This window comes from Macaca thibetana, chromosome 8 (genome assembly GCF_024542745.1).
Source record: "Macaca thibetana thibetana isolate TM-01 chromosome 8, ASM2454274v1, whole genome shotgun sequence".
NCBI classification, from domain to species: domain Eukaryota; kingdom Metazoa; phylum Chordata; class Mammalia; order Primates; family Cercopithecidae; genus Macaca; species Macaca thibetana.
In genome coordinates this window covers 103,968,853-103,989,586 of record NC_065585.1, presented here as the reverse complement: position 1 = coordinate 103,989,586, position 20,734 = coordinate 103,968,853, and the positions used below count along the sequence as shown (strand labels likewise).

The 20,734-nt window shown below is 35.3% G+C and overlaps 1 protein-coding gene across 3 annotated transcripts in view; it reads left to right on the top strand.

Moving 5' to 3' along the window:
- The window catches only part of LOC126961194 (disintegrin and metalloproteinase domain-containing protein 5), a 137,182-nt gene that overhangs the window by 56,088 nt on the left and 60,360 nt on the right, over nucleotides 1-20,734 (top strand). For all 3 annotated transcript variants that reach the window (XM_050801306.1, XM_050801307.1, XM_050801308.1), the window contains one exon: nucleotides 9,673-9,768. In XM_050801306.1, the coding sequence (XP_050657263.1) occupies nucleotides 9,673-9,768 (96 nt within the window). The remainder of the gene's footprint in view (nucleotides 1-9,672; nucleotides 9,769-20,734) is intronic.

The window sequence follows — 20,734 nt, the reverse complement described above, 5'->3', positions numbered from 1 at the left end:
ATTTTGCTCCTGCCCTAGAGGTCTGTGGAACTGTGAACTTGAGAGAGATAATTTAGAGTATCTGGCAGAAAATATTTCTAAGCAGCAAAGCATTCAAGATGTGACTTTTTAGAATTTATTCACAAAGATATTGTTTGGAATTGGAACTTACTTACATTTCAAAGGGAAGCAGAGCAAAAAGTTTGGAAAATTCACAGACTGATGATGTGATAGAGAAGAAAAAACCCATTTTCTGAGGAGAAAGAGAAATTCAAACTATCTCCAGAAATTTGCATAAGTAATGAGGAGCCAATGTTAATCAATAAGACAATGACGAATATATCCCCAGGGCATATCAGAAGTCTTCAGGGTAACCCTTCCCATCACAGACCCAGAGGCCTAGGAGGAAAAATGGTTTCATGGGCTGGGCCCAGGGTCTTGCTGCTTTGTGCAGTCTCAGGATTTGGTGTCCTACACCCCAACCGTGGCTAAAAGGGCGGAGGCACAGCTCAGGCCATGGCTTCAAAGGGTGCAAGCCCCAAGTCTTGGTAGCTTCCACATGGTGTTTAGCCTGTGGGTGCACAGAAGTCAAGAATTGAGGTTTGGAACCTCTGCCTAGATTTCAGAAGATGTATTGAAATGCCCGGATGTCCAGGCAGAAGTTTGCTGCAGGCTGGCACCCTCATGGAGAACCTGTGCTAGGGAAGTGCAAAAGGGAAATGTGGGGTTGAAGCCCCTCCCAAGAAAGTCCCCACCGTGGCACTGCCTAGTGGAACTGTGAGAAGAGGACCACCATTCTCCTGAACCTAGAATGGTAGATCCATTGACAGCTTGCACTGTGCACTTGGAAAAGCCAGAGACACTAATGCCAGCCCATGAAGGAAGCTGGGAGGGGTGCTGTACCTTGAAAAGCCACAGGCGCAGAGCTGCCCAAGGCTGTGGGAACCCACCTCTTGCATCAGGGTGACCTGGATGTGAGATGTGGAATCAAAGGAGATCATTTCAGAGCTTTAAGATGTGACTTCCCCAGTCGATTCTGGACTTACATGGGGCCTGTAGCCCCTTCATTTTGGCCAATTTCTTCCATTTGGAATGGGTGTATTTACCCAATGCCTATACCCCATTGTATCTAGAAAGTAACTAACTTGCTTTTGATTTTACAGGCTCATAGGCAGAAAGAACTTACCCTGTTGGGAAAGCATGATTGTGTTTTAAAATGTGACGAAGTGAGATTTGGGAAGGGCCATGGGCACAATGATATGGTTTTGCGGGGTCCCCACCCAAATCTCATCTTGTATTGTAGTTCCCCTAATGCCCATGTTTTGTGGGAGGGACCCAGTGGGAAGTAATCAAATCATGGAGGTGGTTACCCTTATGCTGTTCCTGTGATAGTGAGTTCTCATGAGATCTGATGGTTTTATAAGGGGTTTTTCTTCCTATTGCTTGGCACTTCTCCTTGCTGCAGCCATGTGAAGAAGGACATGTTTGTTTCCCATTCTGCCATGACTGTAAGTGTCCTGAGGCCTCCCCAGCCATGCTGAACTGTGAGTCAGTTAAACCTCTTGCCTTTGTAAATTACCCAGTCTTGAATATGTTTTTACTAGCAGTGTGAGAAGAGAGTAATACACTCAACAGTAAGAAAACAAACAACCTGAGTAAAAAAGAGCCAAGGATTTTAACAGACACCTTGCCAAAAAAAGATATACAGATGGCAAATACAAAAAGATGCTCCACATCATATATTATTGCTGAAATGCAAATTAAAACACCAGGATACCACTACATACCTATTAAATGTTGAAAAATCTAGAACACTAAAATCACAAAATGCTGGTGAGGCTGTGGGGCAACAGGCATTCTCATTCATTATTTAATAAGCAAGATGAGTGGAATACAAAAATAGCACGGCCATTTTGGAAAATAGGTTGGTGGTTTCTTAGAAAACTAAATATGCTCTTACCATATTATCTAGCAATCACTCTCTTTAGTATTTACCCAAAAGGGTTGCAGATTTATGTCCACATATAAACATGCACACAGATGTTTCTAGTAGCTTAATTTTTAATTGCCAAAACTTGGAAGCAACTAAAATATTTTTGATAGGTAAATGAATAAATAGTCTTTGCTACATTGGACAATGGAACAATGCTCTAAAATATTGTCTATTAAATAAAATGTGCTAAAAAGAAATAATCTATCAAGTCATGAAAAAACATGAAGAAATCTAAAATATGTATTACTAGGTAAAAGAAGCCATCTGAAAAAGCTATGTACCACATAGTTTCAACTATATGACATTCTAGAAAAGATAACAGTATGGGGACAGTAAAAAGATCAGCAGTTGCCGGGGGTTAAAGGGAAGGGAGGGATGATTAGGCAGAACACAGAGGACTTTTAGGACAGTGAAACTACCCTGTATGATACTCTGGTGGTGGATACATGTTATTATAAATTTTTCAAACACATACCATGTAGAATACCAAAGTAAACCCTAACTAATGTAAAATTGAACTCCAGGTGATAATGGTGTGTCAATGTAGGATTATCATTTGTAACAAATGTACCACTCTGATATGTTGATAAGGAGGTAGGCTGTGTATATGTGTGGGCGAGGCATGTGGAAAATCTCTGTACCTTCTGCCCAATTTTGCTGTGATCCTAACAATGCTCTAAAAATATTGTATATTAAATAAAAATTAAAAAGACAAAATCTATATTTCTTGAGAGTACATATTACAACTCAATTAAAAGGAGACAAATGACCTAATAAAAGTAGACAAAATAATTTGGACAGTTTACAGTAGATTATTTATAAATGACAATAAGAAAATGAAATGATGTTTAATATCACTAGTCATCTGGGAAAAATAATTAAAACCACATCATATACACTGCCCACATATTAGAATATCTGTAATAATACACCCCCTTCTGATAATAATAGTGAGTTTTGTTGAGACGTACAGCAATTGAAATTTGTGTAAATTGCTAGTTGAGTGTAAAAATATTTGAAACATTTTGGCCATGTCTTATAAAGTTAAATATACACTTTCCTTTTTCCCTAGATTTCCATCTCTGAGTATTTTTTTCCCAAAGAAATGAAAATATATATCCCCTAAAATATTTGTACATGAATGTTTAGAGCTGCTTTATTCATGGCAGCCAAATACTAGAAACAATCCAAATATCCATCATCATGTGGACAGATACATTGTGGTATTTCTAGTCATTGGAAAACTACTCAGCAATAAAAAAATGAACAAAATGCTGGTAAATTTATCACCATTGGTGAATCACAAAATGATTATGCTGATTGAAATGAGCCAGATTCACAAGGTTATGTAATATATGATTCTGTTTCTCTAAAATTATAAAAAATGGTAAGTAAACTTTAGTGTGAAGAAGTGGTTGACTTCAATAAGTAGGAGATGTCTCTGGTTGGCAATGAGAGTGTTCTGTAACTTGAGTATATGAGTAAATGCATAAACTAAACATTTTAAATGGGTATAGTTTATTGCAGTTAAGTTAAAGGGTACATGCTTTCAGTTACGCAAGAATACCCTCTACTGTAAACTTATATAGCCAAAATGCTTCTCCCAGAATACTTTTGTTGATTCTGTAGTTAACTCAGTGTATGATTGTGATTCAACAATGATTCGCTAATTGGAGTTCTATCCTAATTTGCTGACTCTTACCAAGTAAATTTATTTTTATTAAATCTGGTATATTAGCTACTGTTGAATTATTTCTCAACCTCATACAAATTATATTAACCCAAAACCTTTCAGCACGCACACCAAGACAATCAACAAAATCTGAGTTAGGCCGTGATTTGTAGCACTTGCTGAATTCCTTCCTTTAAACACTCCTACAATGGCAGATTTAAAGTGACAAATGCAGCATTATTAAATGCAGAGTTGGAAAAATGTGAATGGTAGCAGATCATTATACAGTATTTCCACCAAAAATTAATAATAGATATTAATATCTTCAAGAGTATAGCTAAAATTAAAATGTAGGAAAATAAGAAATGATGTTGTCAATATTTGCTACCTTTTAAAAGTATAATTTATTTCATTGTAAGTTAATGAAATTCAATTTTTATTAATGGCTTTGTTAGCAACCAGTTCACAAAATTTCTGAAAATTTAACAATTGACCCTTACAAACCAGAACAGGGTTGGTCCAGCACACTAGGACATGTAATAATTGTAAATTAAAAATCACCCAAACATAGTTTCAAAATATTTTAAAGCGAAATTTTACTATGAGGAGAGACAGACAAATTCATAATCACTTTAAGAGGTGTTAACACATCTTTGGTAGCAAATAACAGAAAAAAAATATGAAGGCCAGGCGCAGTGGCTCACGCCTGTAATCCCAGCACTTTGGGAGGCCAAGATGGATGGATAGCTTGAGGTCAGGATTTCAAGACCAGTCTGACCAACATGGTGAAATTTAGAGACGGCTCTACTAAAAATTCAAAAATTAGCCGGGTGTGGTGGCAGATGCCTGTAATCCCAGCTGTTCGGGAGGCTGAGGCAAGAGAATTGCATGAACCTGGGAGGTGGAGGTTGTAGTGAGCTGAGATCATGCTACTGCACTCCAGCCTGGGCAACGAAGCGAGACTTTGTCTCACATTTAAAAAAAAAAAAAAAAAAAAAAAAGAAAGAAAGAAAAAAGAAAAAGCAAATAAAAAAATTATTGCAGATGCACAATATTTGAACAACATATTAAAGATGACCTAATTAAAATATATAAAACATGTTTTCTAAGAGCTGCTGGGAACACATTATTTTATTTATTTACTTTTTATAATTTTTACTTTTATTTCAGATTGGGTGGGGGTACATGTGCAGGGTTGTTTTCTGGGTATATTGTGTGATGCTGAGGTTTCAGGTACAATTGATCCTATCACCCAGGCACTGAGCTTAGTACCCAATAGTTTTTCCACCCTTGCCTCTCTTCCCCACTTCCCACTCTAGTAGCCCTCAGTATCTATTGTTGCTACCTTTATGTCTATGAGCACCCAATGTTTAGCTTCCATTTGTAAGTAAGAATAAGCAGTGTTTGGTTTTCTGTTCTTGCATTAGTTCACTTAGGATAATGGCATATGGTTTTTGTTTTTAATTCTATTTATGTGATGAATCACATTTATTGATTCACATATGTTGAACCAATCTTGCACCCCATGAATGAAGCCTACTTGATCATGGTGAATTAACTTTTTGATGTGTTGCTGGATTTGGTTTGCTAGTATTTTGTTGAGGATCTTTATGTCTATGTTCATCAGGAACATTAGCCTGTAGTTTTCTTTTTTTCATTATGTCTTTGCCAGGTTTTGTTATTAGGGTTATGCTGACTTCATAGAATGAGTTAGGGATGAGTTCCCTCTCCTTGATTTTTTGGAATAGTTTCAATGGAATTGGTGCCAGCTTTTCTTTGTATGTGTGGCTGAATTCAGTTGTGAATCCATCTGGTCTGGGGCTTTTATTGGTTGGTAAGTTTTTATTATTGATTCAATTTCTGAACTCGATATTAGCCTGTTCAGGGTTTCAATTTCTTCCAATTCAATCTTGGGAGATGGTGTGTTTCCAGGAATTTGTCCATTTCCTCTAGATTTTCTAGTTCATGTGCATAGAAGTGTTAATAATAGGCTCAGTATCTTTTACATTTCTATGTGGTTGGTTATAATGTTACCTTTGTCATTTCTGATTGTGCTTATTTGGATCTTTCCTCTTTTTTCTTTGTCAGTCTAGCTAGTGGTCTATCAATCTTGTTTATCCTTTCAAAAAACACTTTTGGTTTTGTTGATTCTTTGTATTTTTGGGTTTCAATATCATTTCATTCTGCTCTGGTTTTAGTTATTTATTTTTTTCTGCTAGCTTTGGGGTTAGTGTGTTCTTGTTTTCCCGGTTCTTCTAGGTGTGAGGTTAGAGTGTTAATTTGAGGCCTTTGTAACTTTTTGACGTAAGCATTTGCTACCATAAACTTTCCTTTTAACATCATTTTTGCTGCATCCTAGAGATTTTGGTATGTTGTGTCTGTTTTCATTTATTTCAAAACAGTTTTTGATTTCTGCCTTAATTTCGTTGTTTACTCAAAAGTCATTCAGGAGCAAGTTGTTTAATTTTCATGTAATTGTGTGGTTTTGAGAGATATTCTTGGCATTTATTTCTATTTTTATTTCACTATGGTCTGAGATTATGGTGTGATTTTAATTTTTAAAAATTTATTGAGACTCACTTTATGGCCAAGCATGTGGTTGATCTTATAGTATGCTCTGTGTACAGATGAGAAAAATACATATTTTGTGGTTGATGGGTGGTGTGTTCTGTAGATGTCTATTAGGTCCAATTGGTTAAGACTCAAATTTCAGGACAGAATTTCTTTGTTAATTTTCTGCCTCAGTGATCTGTCTAATGCTGTCAGTGGGGATGTTGAAGTACCCCAGTATTATTTTGTGGCTAAGTCTTTTGGTAGGTCTAGTAGTACTTATTTTATGAATCTGGGTGCTCCAGTGTTGGGTGCATATATTTTTAGAATAGTTACATCTTCTCATTGAATTGAACCCTTTCTCATTATGTAATGTCATTCTTTGTCCTTTTTTTTTTTATTGTTGTTGGTTTTATGTTTGTTTTATTTGATGTAAGAATAGAGACGCTGTTCTTTTTGTTTGTTTTGTGTTTGCATGATAGATGTCTCTGAAACCATTTACTTTGAGTCTGTGGGTGTCATTACCTGTGATATGGTCTCTTGAAGACAGCAGACAAATGGTTCTTGTTTTTTTAATCCAACTTGCCAATCCATGCCTTTTAAGAAGGGCATTTAGACCATTTAAATTCAAGGTTGATATTTATATGTGAGGTTTTGATACTATCACAAAGTTGTTAGCTGGCTGTTTTGTAGTTTCTGTTGTGCGTTGCGTTATAGGGTCTGTAGATTAGGTACTTAAGTGTGTTTTCGTGGTAGCATATATCAATCATTCTTTTGTTTCCTTGTTTAGAATTCTCTTAAGGATCTCTTGTAAGGCTGGTCTAGTGGTAATGAATTCCCTTAGCACTTGCTTATCTGGACAATATTTTATTTCTCTATTTATGAAGCTTAGTTTGGTGGGATATGAAATTCTTAGTTGGAATTTCATTAAAAATGCTGAAAATAAGCTCCCAATCTCTCCTGGCTTATCAGCTATCTGCTGAGAAGTTCACTGTTAGCTGATGGGTTTCCCTTTTTACATGTTTTCTCTAGTTGCCTTTCAGACTTTTTCATTAGCATTGAACTTGGACAGTGTAGTGACTATGTGCATCGGGAACACATTTTTTTAACCATAATAAATATATTCAGTGTGTCAGTATTTTATCCCAATCACTGCCAACTAATCCTTGGTCTTGACCAAGTCATACCTAGCCCTAGAGGTTATGAGACAACTGGCGTAAAATTATATTTTCAAAGTAGGTATGTATTTTTAACTATGTAAGTAATACACAAATATATGATAATTGTAAAAAAATCAAACATTAAAGATAAACATAAAATTTCCCCTTGGGACCATCACTCCCATCTATAAGGTCCCCATTGTTAACAGCTTTGTGTATATTTTTTCAGACTTTTTATTCTATTTTTACATATATATGTGTCTATAGAAATATGGGCTATAATTCTGGGGAGGAAGTTTTGGACAAATGATACTCTATACATTTTCTGCAAATTACTTTTCTTACTCAACAATATGCTTCAAATATGTTTATATCTATGCATAAAGGCTGCATAATGTTCCAGTGGAAAAAAAAAGATACACAAGAGTATGTTTACCCAGTACATTGCAACAAAGTATAAATCAATAAATAAATCAATTAATAATTTATCTTGCTGCCGAGAAGTTCACTCAGTAAACCAATTAACATAGCCAGAATATCCTCAATATTTGCAAAGTTAAAAAAAGTATGCTTTTAAATTACCAGTGGGTATTACAATGAAAATTAGACATTATCAAAACTCAGCAATATATCTATAACTATATTTCAATGAAAATTTATAGACTTAAATGTATAAATAATAAAGATAAGAGCAAGAATTAATAAAATAAGCAATCATTATATAATAGATAGCTTAAAAAGAAAACTTAGTTCCTTGAAAAAACTAAAAAAAGTTAAAAATTTTCAAATAACACTAATGAAACCAAATAATAAAAGGTATAAACAACCAATATTAGGACTGAAAAAGAAAAAAAAAACAACTCAGAACCTACAGCTAGAAAGAGGACATGATACAAAAATTTATATTAATAAATATGAATATTCTGTGAATATGAGAAATTGCTAGAATGGTAAAACTTACAAATTACTGACTCAGTGAGAAACAACCAATTAGAATGTTCTCATAACTAACAAAAGAGTTGTATCTCTATTTTAAAAACTTCTGACAACTACCACCAGCCCAGTAGATTTCTCTGATAAATTCTAATATTGAAGGAGGTAATAATCCAATTTTCTTCTTCTTCTTTTTTTTTTTTTTTTTAATAAACAAAGCTCCATTCATTTTATAAACCAGTGTAAACTTGACACAGAAAAAACCTTTGAGAAGCTTATTAGAGGAAAAGAAAATTAGAGACCAAAGTCACCAGTGAACTTAGATAGAGAAATTATAAACAAATGTTAGCAAGACAAATTTGGGCTTAATAATGTAAAATTGATTTTGTATTTGAATATAAATCAACCACAGTTGATTTATATTTACTATATTTACACAGTTGATTTATATTTATACTGTGGTGAATTTATATAAATTCACCACAGTAAAATAAATAAGGACAAAATTTATGCTAGATCCAATAAATAAATACAAAACTTACTGTAAAATTAAACATCCATTTTCTAGAGCAGTGTTCTTCAATGGAACTTTTCATAATTATGGAAATGTTCTTTTGTGCCATACAATACACTTTCCACTAATCATATGTTAGTGTGTTGAGCACTCAAAATGTGGCTCATGTGACTGAGTACGTAAATTATTAACTTTATTTAATGTTAGTTAATTTAAATTTAAATAGCTACACATGGCTAGTAGTTGTCATATTTAACATTGTGGGTCTAGAATCTCTAGTTTTTCATTTCTTCCAGAGAAGTTAAGTGGAAGCATTGAGAAAACAGTAAACATTTGTGATTTTATGAACAATTTTTGAGGTTATTTAATTTTGGTTTCTACAGGTGAATAAATCTGGCTGATACGATTTGTTATAAAATGAATAATATAAGGAAATGTTTAAAGACAATGTTAGTTAATAAGATATCTAATAACTGTTTTCTCTAGGTTTTGGCCCCATAGGAATATCATTGAAATTATATGAAATATAGTGACATAGTACATTTCTTTTTTAAAATTTCAACTTTTAATTCAGCTACAGGGGGTACATTTGCAGGTTTGTTACATGGGCATATTGCACACAGGTGGTGAGCATAGTACTCAGTAGGTGGTTTTTCAACCCCCTCCCTTTCTCCTTCCTCAAGACAATACATTTATTTTACACATTACTGAATGAGATATTGATTTCTATAAATCTCACATAAAGAATGGGATTATGAAAAATCAGTGAATTTTAGAAAAGTTTTATACTTTGTAAAGTTATATGTCACAGTTTTATTTGGTGGTACCTAATTATATGTGATTAACTAACACTTAGCATTTTTCTTGACAGAATTGTACACATAAGTTATGTTGTGATGCTTTAACATGTAGACTGAAAGATAATGCGCAATGTGGTTCCGGAGATTGCTGTTCAAAAGATTGCAAGGTAAGCGGCAGTTTGTATCTGACAATGGCTCAGCATCAAATGTCTTGAAATACTTGTTTCAAGGAGATGGTAAACGTATCAGTAATATATTCAGCCCTTGCCACCATATTATATCCAAGCAACCTAAGATGCACTATCATACTTAAATTCATTCAGTAATCTATCACTTCCTGTACTTTCATGTACACAATGCCTAATGCTGCTTCTCTCCCAGCTTGATGTTCCAACTCAACATATCAGTTGTTGTTACAACCATTTTGTCTCTCTTATTGACACCATTTAATGAATTCCTGGTGGACAAGAGGTAAAGCAAGTTGGTGGAATAAGACTCTCCAGTGATTGTTCCCCCACAAAAACATCAATTTGAACAACTGTTCACGTATGAAAATACCTGCATAAGAGCTAAGGAAGCCAGGTGATGAAACGGCTCCGTTGTCTGGGTTATATACCCTGGTTCTTTGTCACGGTCCAGAAAGAATTCAGGACACGGACACACACGAGGAGTGGGTTTGGGAGTGGAAAGTTTAATAGACAAGAAGAGAGAAAAAGCTTCCTCATAATGAGAAAGTGGGTCGCCAAAAAGAGGGTCTCCTGTTCGCTGTGGAACGCAATGGATTTTGTACAGAGACTTGAGGAGGCAGCAATTAATTTACATAGGGCTCAGGGAATTGGTTTGACCAGGCGTGCGGTTTACACAGCCCTGGAAAAGACTGGCCCTCCCACCCTAGTCTTTTATTATGCAAATGCAGCCTCCACCTGGCGGCGGCCATGATACCTGTACACGTGGTTTTACTTGGAGGCTGTCATGACACCCTTAAACATGGTGACAAGGAAAAGAGGGCAGGGGACACCATATTGAATGTACCTGGCTTCCAGGTACAGCTGCCTGCATTTACATATAAAAGCTTCTAGTTTGCATATCTATGCCTGACTTACCAGGCCGCTTTCTGTTAAGAGAAGAAATGGTTTGGGGCTGCTTTTCATTAAAGGAAAATTCCACCAAGAGCTTTTACCCTTTCTAGCTGCCTAAAAATTATTTCTTAATAATTCCTGTATTAGTGAGAGGTCATAGTGCCTGGTTATAGCATGATAAAAAAAGATGCATTAAAGAGGGTAGGAAGGACAGTTTTACATTACCTGCATCGCCCCTCCCTGAACCGCACAGCACAGCACAGCACAGAAAAAAGATACTGTCTGCTTGCCAGAAAAAGAGGGACGTAAGACTAGAACTGTACCTTTTAACCAATACCAGGTCAACCGCAGTAAAACCAGGCACTAGGCAGACACCCAAGGCCCTTGAATCTTGGCTGGTACTTATGATCTGAGCTTTCAGACCTGCCGCGGCACCGAACAGTAATCGGTAGCCCCTGCAAGATGGCCTCAAGTTTCGGCCTGCATCACCACCCACCACTACAACAGTGTTGGGCTCCAAAAAGCCCACAGTGACAAGCTGACTTCAGCAGCTGGGAAGGTTGAATTCTAGCCCAATGTTTCAGTAACTTCAGCAGCCAAGAGACCGAAAATCAAACAGGAATCCTGGAGCTGAAAATACAATGAATGATGTTTAAGAATGCAGTAAAGAGTGCAAACAGCAGAACTGATAAAGCCAAAGAAAGAATCTGTGAAATAGGACACAACTATTTCGAAAATATTCAGTTAGAGGAGAAAACAGAAAAAGGATGAAAAAGAATGAAGAAAACTCACAGGATTTATGGGGCACCATCAGAAAAGGTAATATATGAGCAGCTGGTGTTCAAGAAAGAATAAAAAAGATAAAGAGGTGGGGCCAGGCGCGGTGGCTCACACCTGTAATCCCAGCACTTTGGGAGGCGGAGGCTGGCGGATCACGAGATCAGGAGATCGAGACCATCCTGGCTAACACAGTGAAACCCCGTCTCTACTAAAAAATTAGCCAGGCGTGGTGGCCGGCGCCTGTAGTCCCAGCTACTTGGGAGGCTGAGGCAGGAGAATGGCGTGAACTCGGGAGGCGAAGCTTGCAGTGAACCCAGATCGCGCCACTGCACTCCAGGACAGAGCGAGACTCCGTCTCAAAAAAAAAAAAAAAAAGAGAGAGAGAGAGAGATAGCTTATTTACAGAAATAATAGCAGAAAACTCTCCAAACCTAGAAAAAGATATAATCCAGGTACAGGAAAAGTCAAAGGTCTCCAATTAGTTTCAATCCAAATAATCAATATATATGTTCTAATTGATCCCTATGTAGCCATTCCCCTGTCTCTCTCCCTCTCCACAGGCTTTTCTGTTCCTCGAAACAAAACAATATTGACAGTAGACCAATTAATAACCATACATTGCCTCTAAGCGTTCACCAGAAAGAAAGTTTCATGTTTTTCATTTTAAGTCAAGAGCTGGAAATGATTAAGCTTCCTGCGACAGGCATGTCAAAAGCTGAAATAGGTTGAAAGCCAGGCTTTTGTGCTAAACAGTTAGCCAAGTTATAAATACAAAGGAAAGTTCTTGAAGGAAAGTAAAAGTGCTAGCCCAGTGAACACACAAATGGTAAGAAAGCAAAACAGGCTTATTGCTGATACGGAAATAGTTTTAGTGGTTTGGATAGAAGATCCAACCAGTCACAACATTCCCTCAAGCTAAAGCCTAATCCGGAGCAAGGCCCTAACTCTCTTTAATTTTATGAGGGCTGAGAGAAGTGAGTAAGCTGCAGGAGAAAATTTTAAGCTAGCAGATGTTGGTTCATAAGTTTTATGGAAAGAAGCTTTTTCCATAGCATGAGTGCAAGGTGAAGCAGCAAGCGCTGATATAGAAGCTGCAGCAAGTTATCCAAAAGATCTAGCCAAGATCATTGATGATGGTATCTACACTAAACAATGGATTTTCAGTGTAGATGAAACAGCCTTCTATTGAAAAAAGATATTAATATAGTTTGGCTATTTGTCCCTATCCAAATCTCATGTTAAATTGTAATCCCCACTGCTGGAGGTGGGAGGTGTTTGGATTATGGGGGTGGATCCCTCATGGCTTGATGCTATCTTCACAATAGTGATTAAGTTCTCATGAGATCTGATTGGTTAAAAGTGTGTGGCATGTCTCCCCTCTCCCCCCACCAACTCCCTCTTGCTTTGGCTCCTGTTCTCCCCATGTGATGTGCCTGCCCTCCTTTGCCTTCTGCCATGATTGGAAGCTTCCTGAGGCCTCCTCAGAAGAAGATGCCACTATGTTTCCTGTACACCCTGCAGAACCATGAATCAATTAAATGTCTTTTATTATAAATTACTCAATCTCAGATACTACTTTATGGCAGTGGAAGAATGGCCTAATACTGATGCTTTCTAGGACTTTCATAGCTAGAGAGAATTTAATACCTGGCTTCAAAGCTTTAGGCTGACACTCTTGTTGTGGGCTAATACAACTGGTGACTTTAAGTTAAAGCCAATGATCATTTATCATTCCAAAAATCCCATGACCTTTAAGAATTGTGCTAAATCTACTCTGCCTGTGCTCTATATTGGAACAACAAAGCCTGGATGACAGCACATCTGTTTATAGCATGGCTTAATGAATATGTTCAGCTCATTGTTGAGACCCAATACCCAGGAAAAAAAGATTCCTTTGAAAACATTACTGCTCATTGACAATGCAACTAGTCACCCAAGAGCGCTGATGGAGATGTATAAGCAGATTAATGTTTTCTACCTGCTTAGCACAATATCCATTCTGTAGCCCATGGTCAGACAAATGATCAAGGAGTCATTTTGACTTTCAAGCCTTATTATGTAAGACTCAAGCTGCCATAGATAGTGTCTTCCGATGGGTCTGGGCAAAATTATCTAAAAACTTTCAGAAAGGATACACCATTTAAAATACCACTAAGAACATTTGCAATTCATAGATGGAGATCAAAATATCAACATTAACAGGAGTTTGGGAGAAGTTGATTCAAACTTTCATGGATGACTTTGAGGGGTTCAAGATTTCAGTGGAGGAAGTAGCTGCAGATGTGATACAAATAGTAAGAGAACTAGAATTAGAAATAGAGTCTGAAGATGTGACTGAATTGCTGCAATCTCCTAATAAAACTTGAATTGGTGAGCAGTTGCTTCTTATGGATGAGCAAAGAAAGTGATTTCTTGAGCTGGAATATATTCCTGGTGAAGGTACTGTGAACATTGTTAATATAACAATATAGGATTTGGAATATTACATAAACAAAGTTGATAAAGCAGTGACAACATTTGAAGGGATTGACATCAGTGTTGATAGAAGTTTTACTGTGAGTTAGATGCTGTCAAACAGCATTGCATGCTACAGAGAAATCTTTCAGGAAAGAAAGAGTCAATTGATGTGGCCAATTTCATTGTTGTCCTATTTTAAGATATTGCCACAGCCACTTCAATTGTTAACAGCCACCACCCTGATTAGTCAGCGGCCGTCAACATTGAGGCAAGATCCTCCAACAGCAAAAAGATTACCAGTAAACTGAAGGCTTAGATGATTGTTATCACTTTTTATCAATAAAATATTTTTTAATTAAAGTGTACATATTTTTAGGGCATAACCCTAGTACACATGTAATAGACTACAACATAGTTTGAACACAACTTATATGCACTGAGAAACCCCAAAACTTACGTGGCTTGCTTTATTACTCAGTATTTGTTTTACTGAGGTTCTCTGAAACTGAATCCACAATACCTCTGAGGTACATCTATATATAGAAAACTCCACCCCCCCCAAAAAAAACAAAAACTGTTAGGTTTAGTAAATAAATTCAGTAAAGTTGTAGGATACAAAATTTACATACTAAAGTCAGTGGTGTTCCTATACATTAATAGTGAATTATTTCAAAAAGAAATCAAGAGAACAATCCCATTATGATAGATAAAAATAAAATAAGAATAAATTTAACCAGGGAGTTAAATGATGCCTACACTGAAAACTATAAAATATTGATGATAGAAATTGAAGACACAAATAAATAGAAAGCTATCCCCTGTTCATGGATTGGAAAAATTAATATTGTTAAAATATCTATAATACCTGAAGCAACCTACAGCTTAATTGCAATTCTTATCAAAATACCAATGACACTCTTCACAGAAATAGAAAAATATTTCCTAAAGTTCAAATGAAATCAGCAAAGACCCCCAATAGCCAAAGCAATCTTGTACAAAAAGAACAAAGCCATAGGCATCACACTACCTGACTTTGAAATATACTACACAGCTATAGTAACCAAAAGAGCATGGTACTGGCATAAAACCAGATACTTAGACCAATGGAACAAAATACAGAGCCCAGAAATAATTCCACTCATTTATAGTCAACTGATTTTCTACAAAGGTGCCAAGAATACATAACTGAAGAAAGGGTAGTTTCTTCAATAAATGGTGCTGGAAAAACTGGATGTCCACATACAGAATTATGAAGTTAGATCCTTGTCTCTCTCCATGTGCAAAAATAAAACTGAAATGGATTAAAGACTTAAATATAAGACTCAAAGTTGTAAAACTACTTGAAGAAAACAGGGAAAAAGCTTCATGACATTGTTCTGGTCAGTTATTATTTTGGACATGACTTCAAAAACATAGACAATGAAAGCAAAAATATACAAATGGGATTACATCAAGCTGAAAAGCCTCTGCACAGCAAAGGAAACAATCAAAAAAGTGAAGAGAGAATCTACAGAATGGGAGAAAATATTTGAAAACTATACATCTGATAAGGGTTAATATCCAAAATACATAAGGAATTCAAACAACTCAATAGCAAGAAAACAACCCAATTAAAAGATGTGGAAAAGATCTGAATAGGCATTTCTCAAAAGGAATCATATAGATGGCCAACAGGTATATTAAAAAAGTGCTCAATATTACTATCTTGAATATCTTGTCAATGAAAACCACAATGAGCTATCACCTCACTTCTGTTGGAATGGGTATGATCAAAAGACAACAGATAACAAGTCTTGGCAAGGATATGGAGTAAGGAGCACCCCTACACACTGTTTATAGGCTTGTAAATTAATACAGCCATTATGGAAGACAATAGGGGAGTTCCTCAAAATATTAAAAATAGAATTACCATGAGACCCAGTGATTCCTCTACTGGGTTTGTATCCAAAGGAAATAAAATCTGTTTGTTGAAGAGACATTAACACTCCTGTGTTTATTCCAGCACTATTCACAATAGCCAAATTATGGAATCAATCTCTGTGTCCATCAACAGATGACTAGATAAAGACAGTGTGGTATACATACACAGTGGAATACTATTTAGCCATAAAAAGTAGGAAATTCTGTAGTTTGTGGCAGTATAGTTAAACTAGGAGGATACTATCTTAAGATAAATGAGCCAGGCAAAGAAAGACAAATAATGTATAACCTCACTCATATATGGAATCTTACAAAGTTGATCTCATAGAATTAGAGATTAGAATGTTTGTTGTAGGGAGGAAGGAATGAGGAGATGTTGGTTGAAGGATGTGTAATTAAGTTAGAGAGGTGGAATAAATTCAAGATAACTATTGTATAGCATAGTTACTATGATTATGTTGTATTTTTGACAAATGCAGAAAATGGATAGTAATGTTCTCACTACAAAAAAGCTATATATATAGTTCACTTTTAAATATTGTGTTGCATATGATAAATACATGTAATTTTATCTGTCAATTAAAGAATTCCCAAATAATTTTCCACACCCAGCAGAGTTCACTGAAATACTCTGGGAAAATGAAACAAACTCTGGAGCAGGGTAAATGGCAGACATCCATGAGACTGGAGGGAGTGTATGCTTTTAAAATTAAGTCATTATAGAATCTATAAGCAGTTTCAGAAAAAAATACTATTCTCAAAAAAAAAATTGCAAGGCTTGGCATCTTTGAACTAAGAGAATGTTGTAAGAATAGAACAAAACAAAGCTGAAGGTGAATAAAATGAAGAATCATTACAGATAAACTACATTCACAATTTAAACTTAAGATAAATGCCAAACTTAGAGAATATCAGAATTCTGTGGCTCAAACTAGTTATTGATATGGAAGATAAATGTAAGAAATTAGAGCCAAATGTAAGGATTATAGCAGAGATAAAAATAGAAAAAAATAGGTAGCACTGAACACACAGATAGTAAATTTTTAGAATCAATATAAAAAATCAGTGGCTTCCAGCATTCTGTTTAGCTTTCTCACATTATTCCTAAAATTACATGGAGCAACAATGTGCAGATCAAACCTTGCCAAAATAGGATGAGATAAAAGGCTGGCATTAGAAGCAGACAGGTTCATTTATAGCTTAAAGTTATTTGTTCATTCACTAATTCAGGAAATAATTTACTCCATACTATCTAGTGGGAAATAGTAAAGAGAATAAACATATATGCAAACAAACACTAAACAAGATAGTTTCAGGCAGGGATAAGTGATTTAAAAATAAAACAAAATAGGACAATAGAATAAAAAGTGAGAGAAGAGGGTATTTTAGCCAGAGTAAACAGGAAATGTCTTTCTGCAGGGTGACATTAGAGCTAAAACCTTAATGACAAAGAAAATAATTGGCATAGGGGCTTCAGGGAATAAGTGAAGTGGTAGAGAGATCCTTATTTTGGACATGACTTCAAAAACATAGACAACAAAAGCAAAAATATACAAATGGGATTACATCAACCTGAAAGGAAGATGTATGCATAAAGGAAGAAAAGTGACCTGTTTTGCTCTAATTTAATGACTAATAGAGAAATAGCGTACTGGTCCTAGTCAATGTGACTCTTCAGAATTATTCAGCCATGATTTTTTTTTCTCAGTGTTACTGATGGAGAAACAAAAGTATGTAGCTAACAGTTATTTTCAAAGTGTGGATTCTGTCAAGATTGTCAACTCAAATCACAATTAGATAAGATGATTTAGAACCACATTCTAAAATGTTGTTGACTGCACGTTCTCACTTATAAATGGGAGTACACATGGACACAAAGAAGGAAACAGCAGACACCAGGGCTTAGATGAGAGTGGAGGGTGTGAGGAGAATGAGGATCGAAAAACTGCTTATCAAGTAAGCAGATAAGCTTACAAAATTATCTGTGCAGCAAATCCCTGTGACCCATAATTTACCCATGTAACAAACCTGCATATGTGTCCCTTGAACCTAAAAAAAAGTTGGAAAGAAAAAAAATGGAGATGTTAAGCTAAAAAAATATGGTTGACTAATCAAACAATTTTTAAATTGGTTCCTGTTTTAAAGGTGATAAAAATGATTTCGTTTGCATACAAATATCCGCTCGTGAATTTACCAACAGATTTGCTATAGTGTAGTGGTAGATGGTTTACCAGACAGAGTTTATGCGATTATTGAAATGGGCTCCATCATGGTTTGATGCTCAATTCTAATGCCAGATTGTTTTGAGAAGAAATGTTTCATGTGCTCTTTCTAGAGACAAATCTCCTGATAGAGCAATTACATAGGATATATTTGGTAAAGCTCTGGCCAGTCTGATAATTCACTGCCTAAGTCCAGATAGCCTGACTGGTGAATTCTAACAAATATTTAAAGAAGGGATAATACAAAAATACTCCACAATCTTTGGCATAAAATAGAAGAGGGAGGAACACTTCAAAATTTATTTTATGAGAACAGTATTACCTTGATACTAATGCTAGACAAAGTCATTACAAGAAAAGAAAACTATAGATCAATGTCCCTCATGCATATGGATGCAAAAAGTCCTTTAAAAATGGCAAACAGAATAAAGAAACATAAAAGGAAGTATCCACCATGACCAAAAAGGATTATCTCAGTAATGCAAAAGTGGTATAGTTAATTTAACACATCATACTAATATAATAAAGGACAAGAAAATACAAGATCATCTCAAGTGATGCAGAAAAAGGATATAACAAAATAACACCCATTACAGCTTATTAACAAATTGTAAATAGAAGGGAACTTCCCCTACCTGATGCAAAGTATTTATGAAAAACCTACAGCTAACATCATACTAACCATGAAATTCTCAATGCTCTCCACCCTAAAATTAGAATGAAAGTGAGGATGCAAGCTCTCAGTACTTCTACTAAACATTGTATTGGAGGTCCAAGAGAGTAAAATCAGGTAGGAATAAAAATTAAAATGCATCTAACTTGGAAGACAAAAAGTATAACTGTCTTTATTTGCAGATTACATGACCCTGTGTATGTAAAATCTTAGGAAATTTACCAAAATACCTGTTTGAATAAAAAATGAATTCAGCAAAGTCACAGGATACACAATTGCTATGCAAAAATGAATTGCACTTTTATATACTAGCAATGGAAAATACAAAAATAAAATTAAGAATAGAATTTCATTCACAATAGCATAAAAATTAATACTTAGGCGTATATTAACAATACAAAATATACATGCAAACAACAAAAAATTTCTGGAAAAAACACAAAAACCTAAGTAAATGCTGAGCTATTCCATGTGAATGATTTGAAAGATGGTATTGTTAAGACAGCGATTCTCCCTTCTGTCAGGGGTCTGCAGTATTACCCCTTGGTTCAGTAAATCAGTAGGAAGACTCACGTGATTGAACATAGAATATACTCATCACTATAATTTATTACAGAAAAAGGATACAAAGCAAAATTAGCAAAGGAAAAAGGCTCATGGGTCAAGTATGAGGGAAAGTAGTCACAGGCTTCCAAGAGTCATTTCCTAATAGAGTCACCCAATGATGGACTTAATTCCTCCAGCAATGAATTATGACAATATGTATGAAATATTGACTGCTGGGAACCCAGACCCTAAGCTTTTTATTGGAGGCTGGTCACACAGGCATCTTTTGCCTGGCATCTACCAAAATTCCAGACTCTTAGATGGAAATTGGTTGTTCATTACAAATAACAAGGTCTAAACAGTTCAGGCACAGTGACTTATTAGTTAGGCAGTGGTGGGAACTCTAACTCAGGTGTCAGTCAAAGGCCAGCCTTGCGAATATACCTTTCTAAGTATAGCAGTCTTAAGTCTGCTATGTTAACTCTTTTCTGTACATCTCTAAATTGATCTATGGATTTAAGACAATCTTTGGCAAAATTCCAGTAGGCTTCTTTACAGAAATTGATGACATAATCCTAAAAATTCTGGAAATGCAAGGGACCCAGAAGTGCTAAAACAATCTGAAGAACAAATTGATGGAGTCACCATTTCATATTTCAAAAATTACTACAAAGCTAAAGTAATCTAGCTCAACATTGTACTAGCATAACAATAAATACATGGATAAATGGGATGGAATTGAGAGTCCAGAAATAAACTCTTATATTTATAGTCCATTGAGTTTTGACAAATGTGTCAAGACAATTTGATAAAGGAATAATAGTCTTTTCAGCAAAGGCTGTTGGGACAATTCAATGTCCACATACAAAAAAGTAAATTTGGACCCTTTTATCATGCCATACACAAAATTTAACTCAAAATAGACAATCAACCTAACTGCAGTAGTTAAAACTATACATCTATTGGAAGAAAACATAGGAAAAAATATTCATAACCTTGGATTTGCCAGAAATTTCCAAGATACAACACCAAAAGTATAATTCATAAAAGAAATAGTTGGTAAATTGGACTTTCTCAAAATTAAAAATCTTTGTGCCTCAGAAAACACTGTTAAGACAATAAAAAGACAAGCCACAGAGGGGAAGAAAATATTTACAAACTGTATTTCTGATATAGTACTTGTATACAGAATCTATGAATCATCCTAACAACTCAATAATTGAAGGGAAACAATCCAATTACAAATGTATGAAATATTTGAACAGGTTAAATACCAGTTCAAAGAAGATAGGCAAATATATACAAAGTTATATACAATGATATACAAAATATATAGAAATATATACAAAATGATAATTACATGGAATAATAAATAGATGAAAAATAGTAAAGACATTGTTAGTCATTAGCAATGTGTATATTCAAACAAGATACTACAAGACACCCACTAGAATGG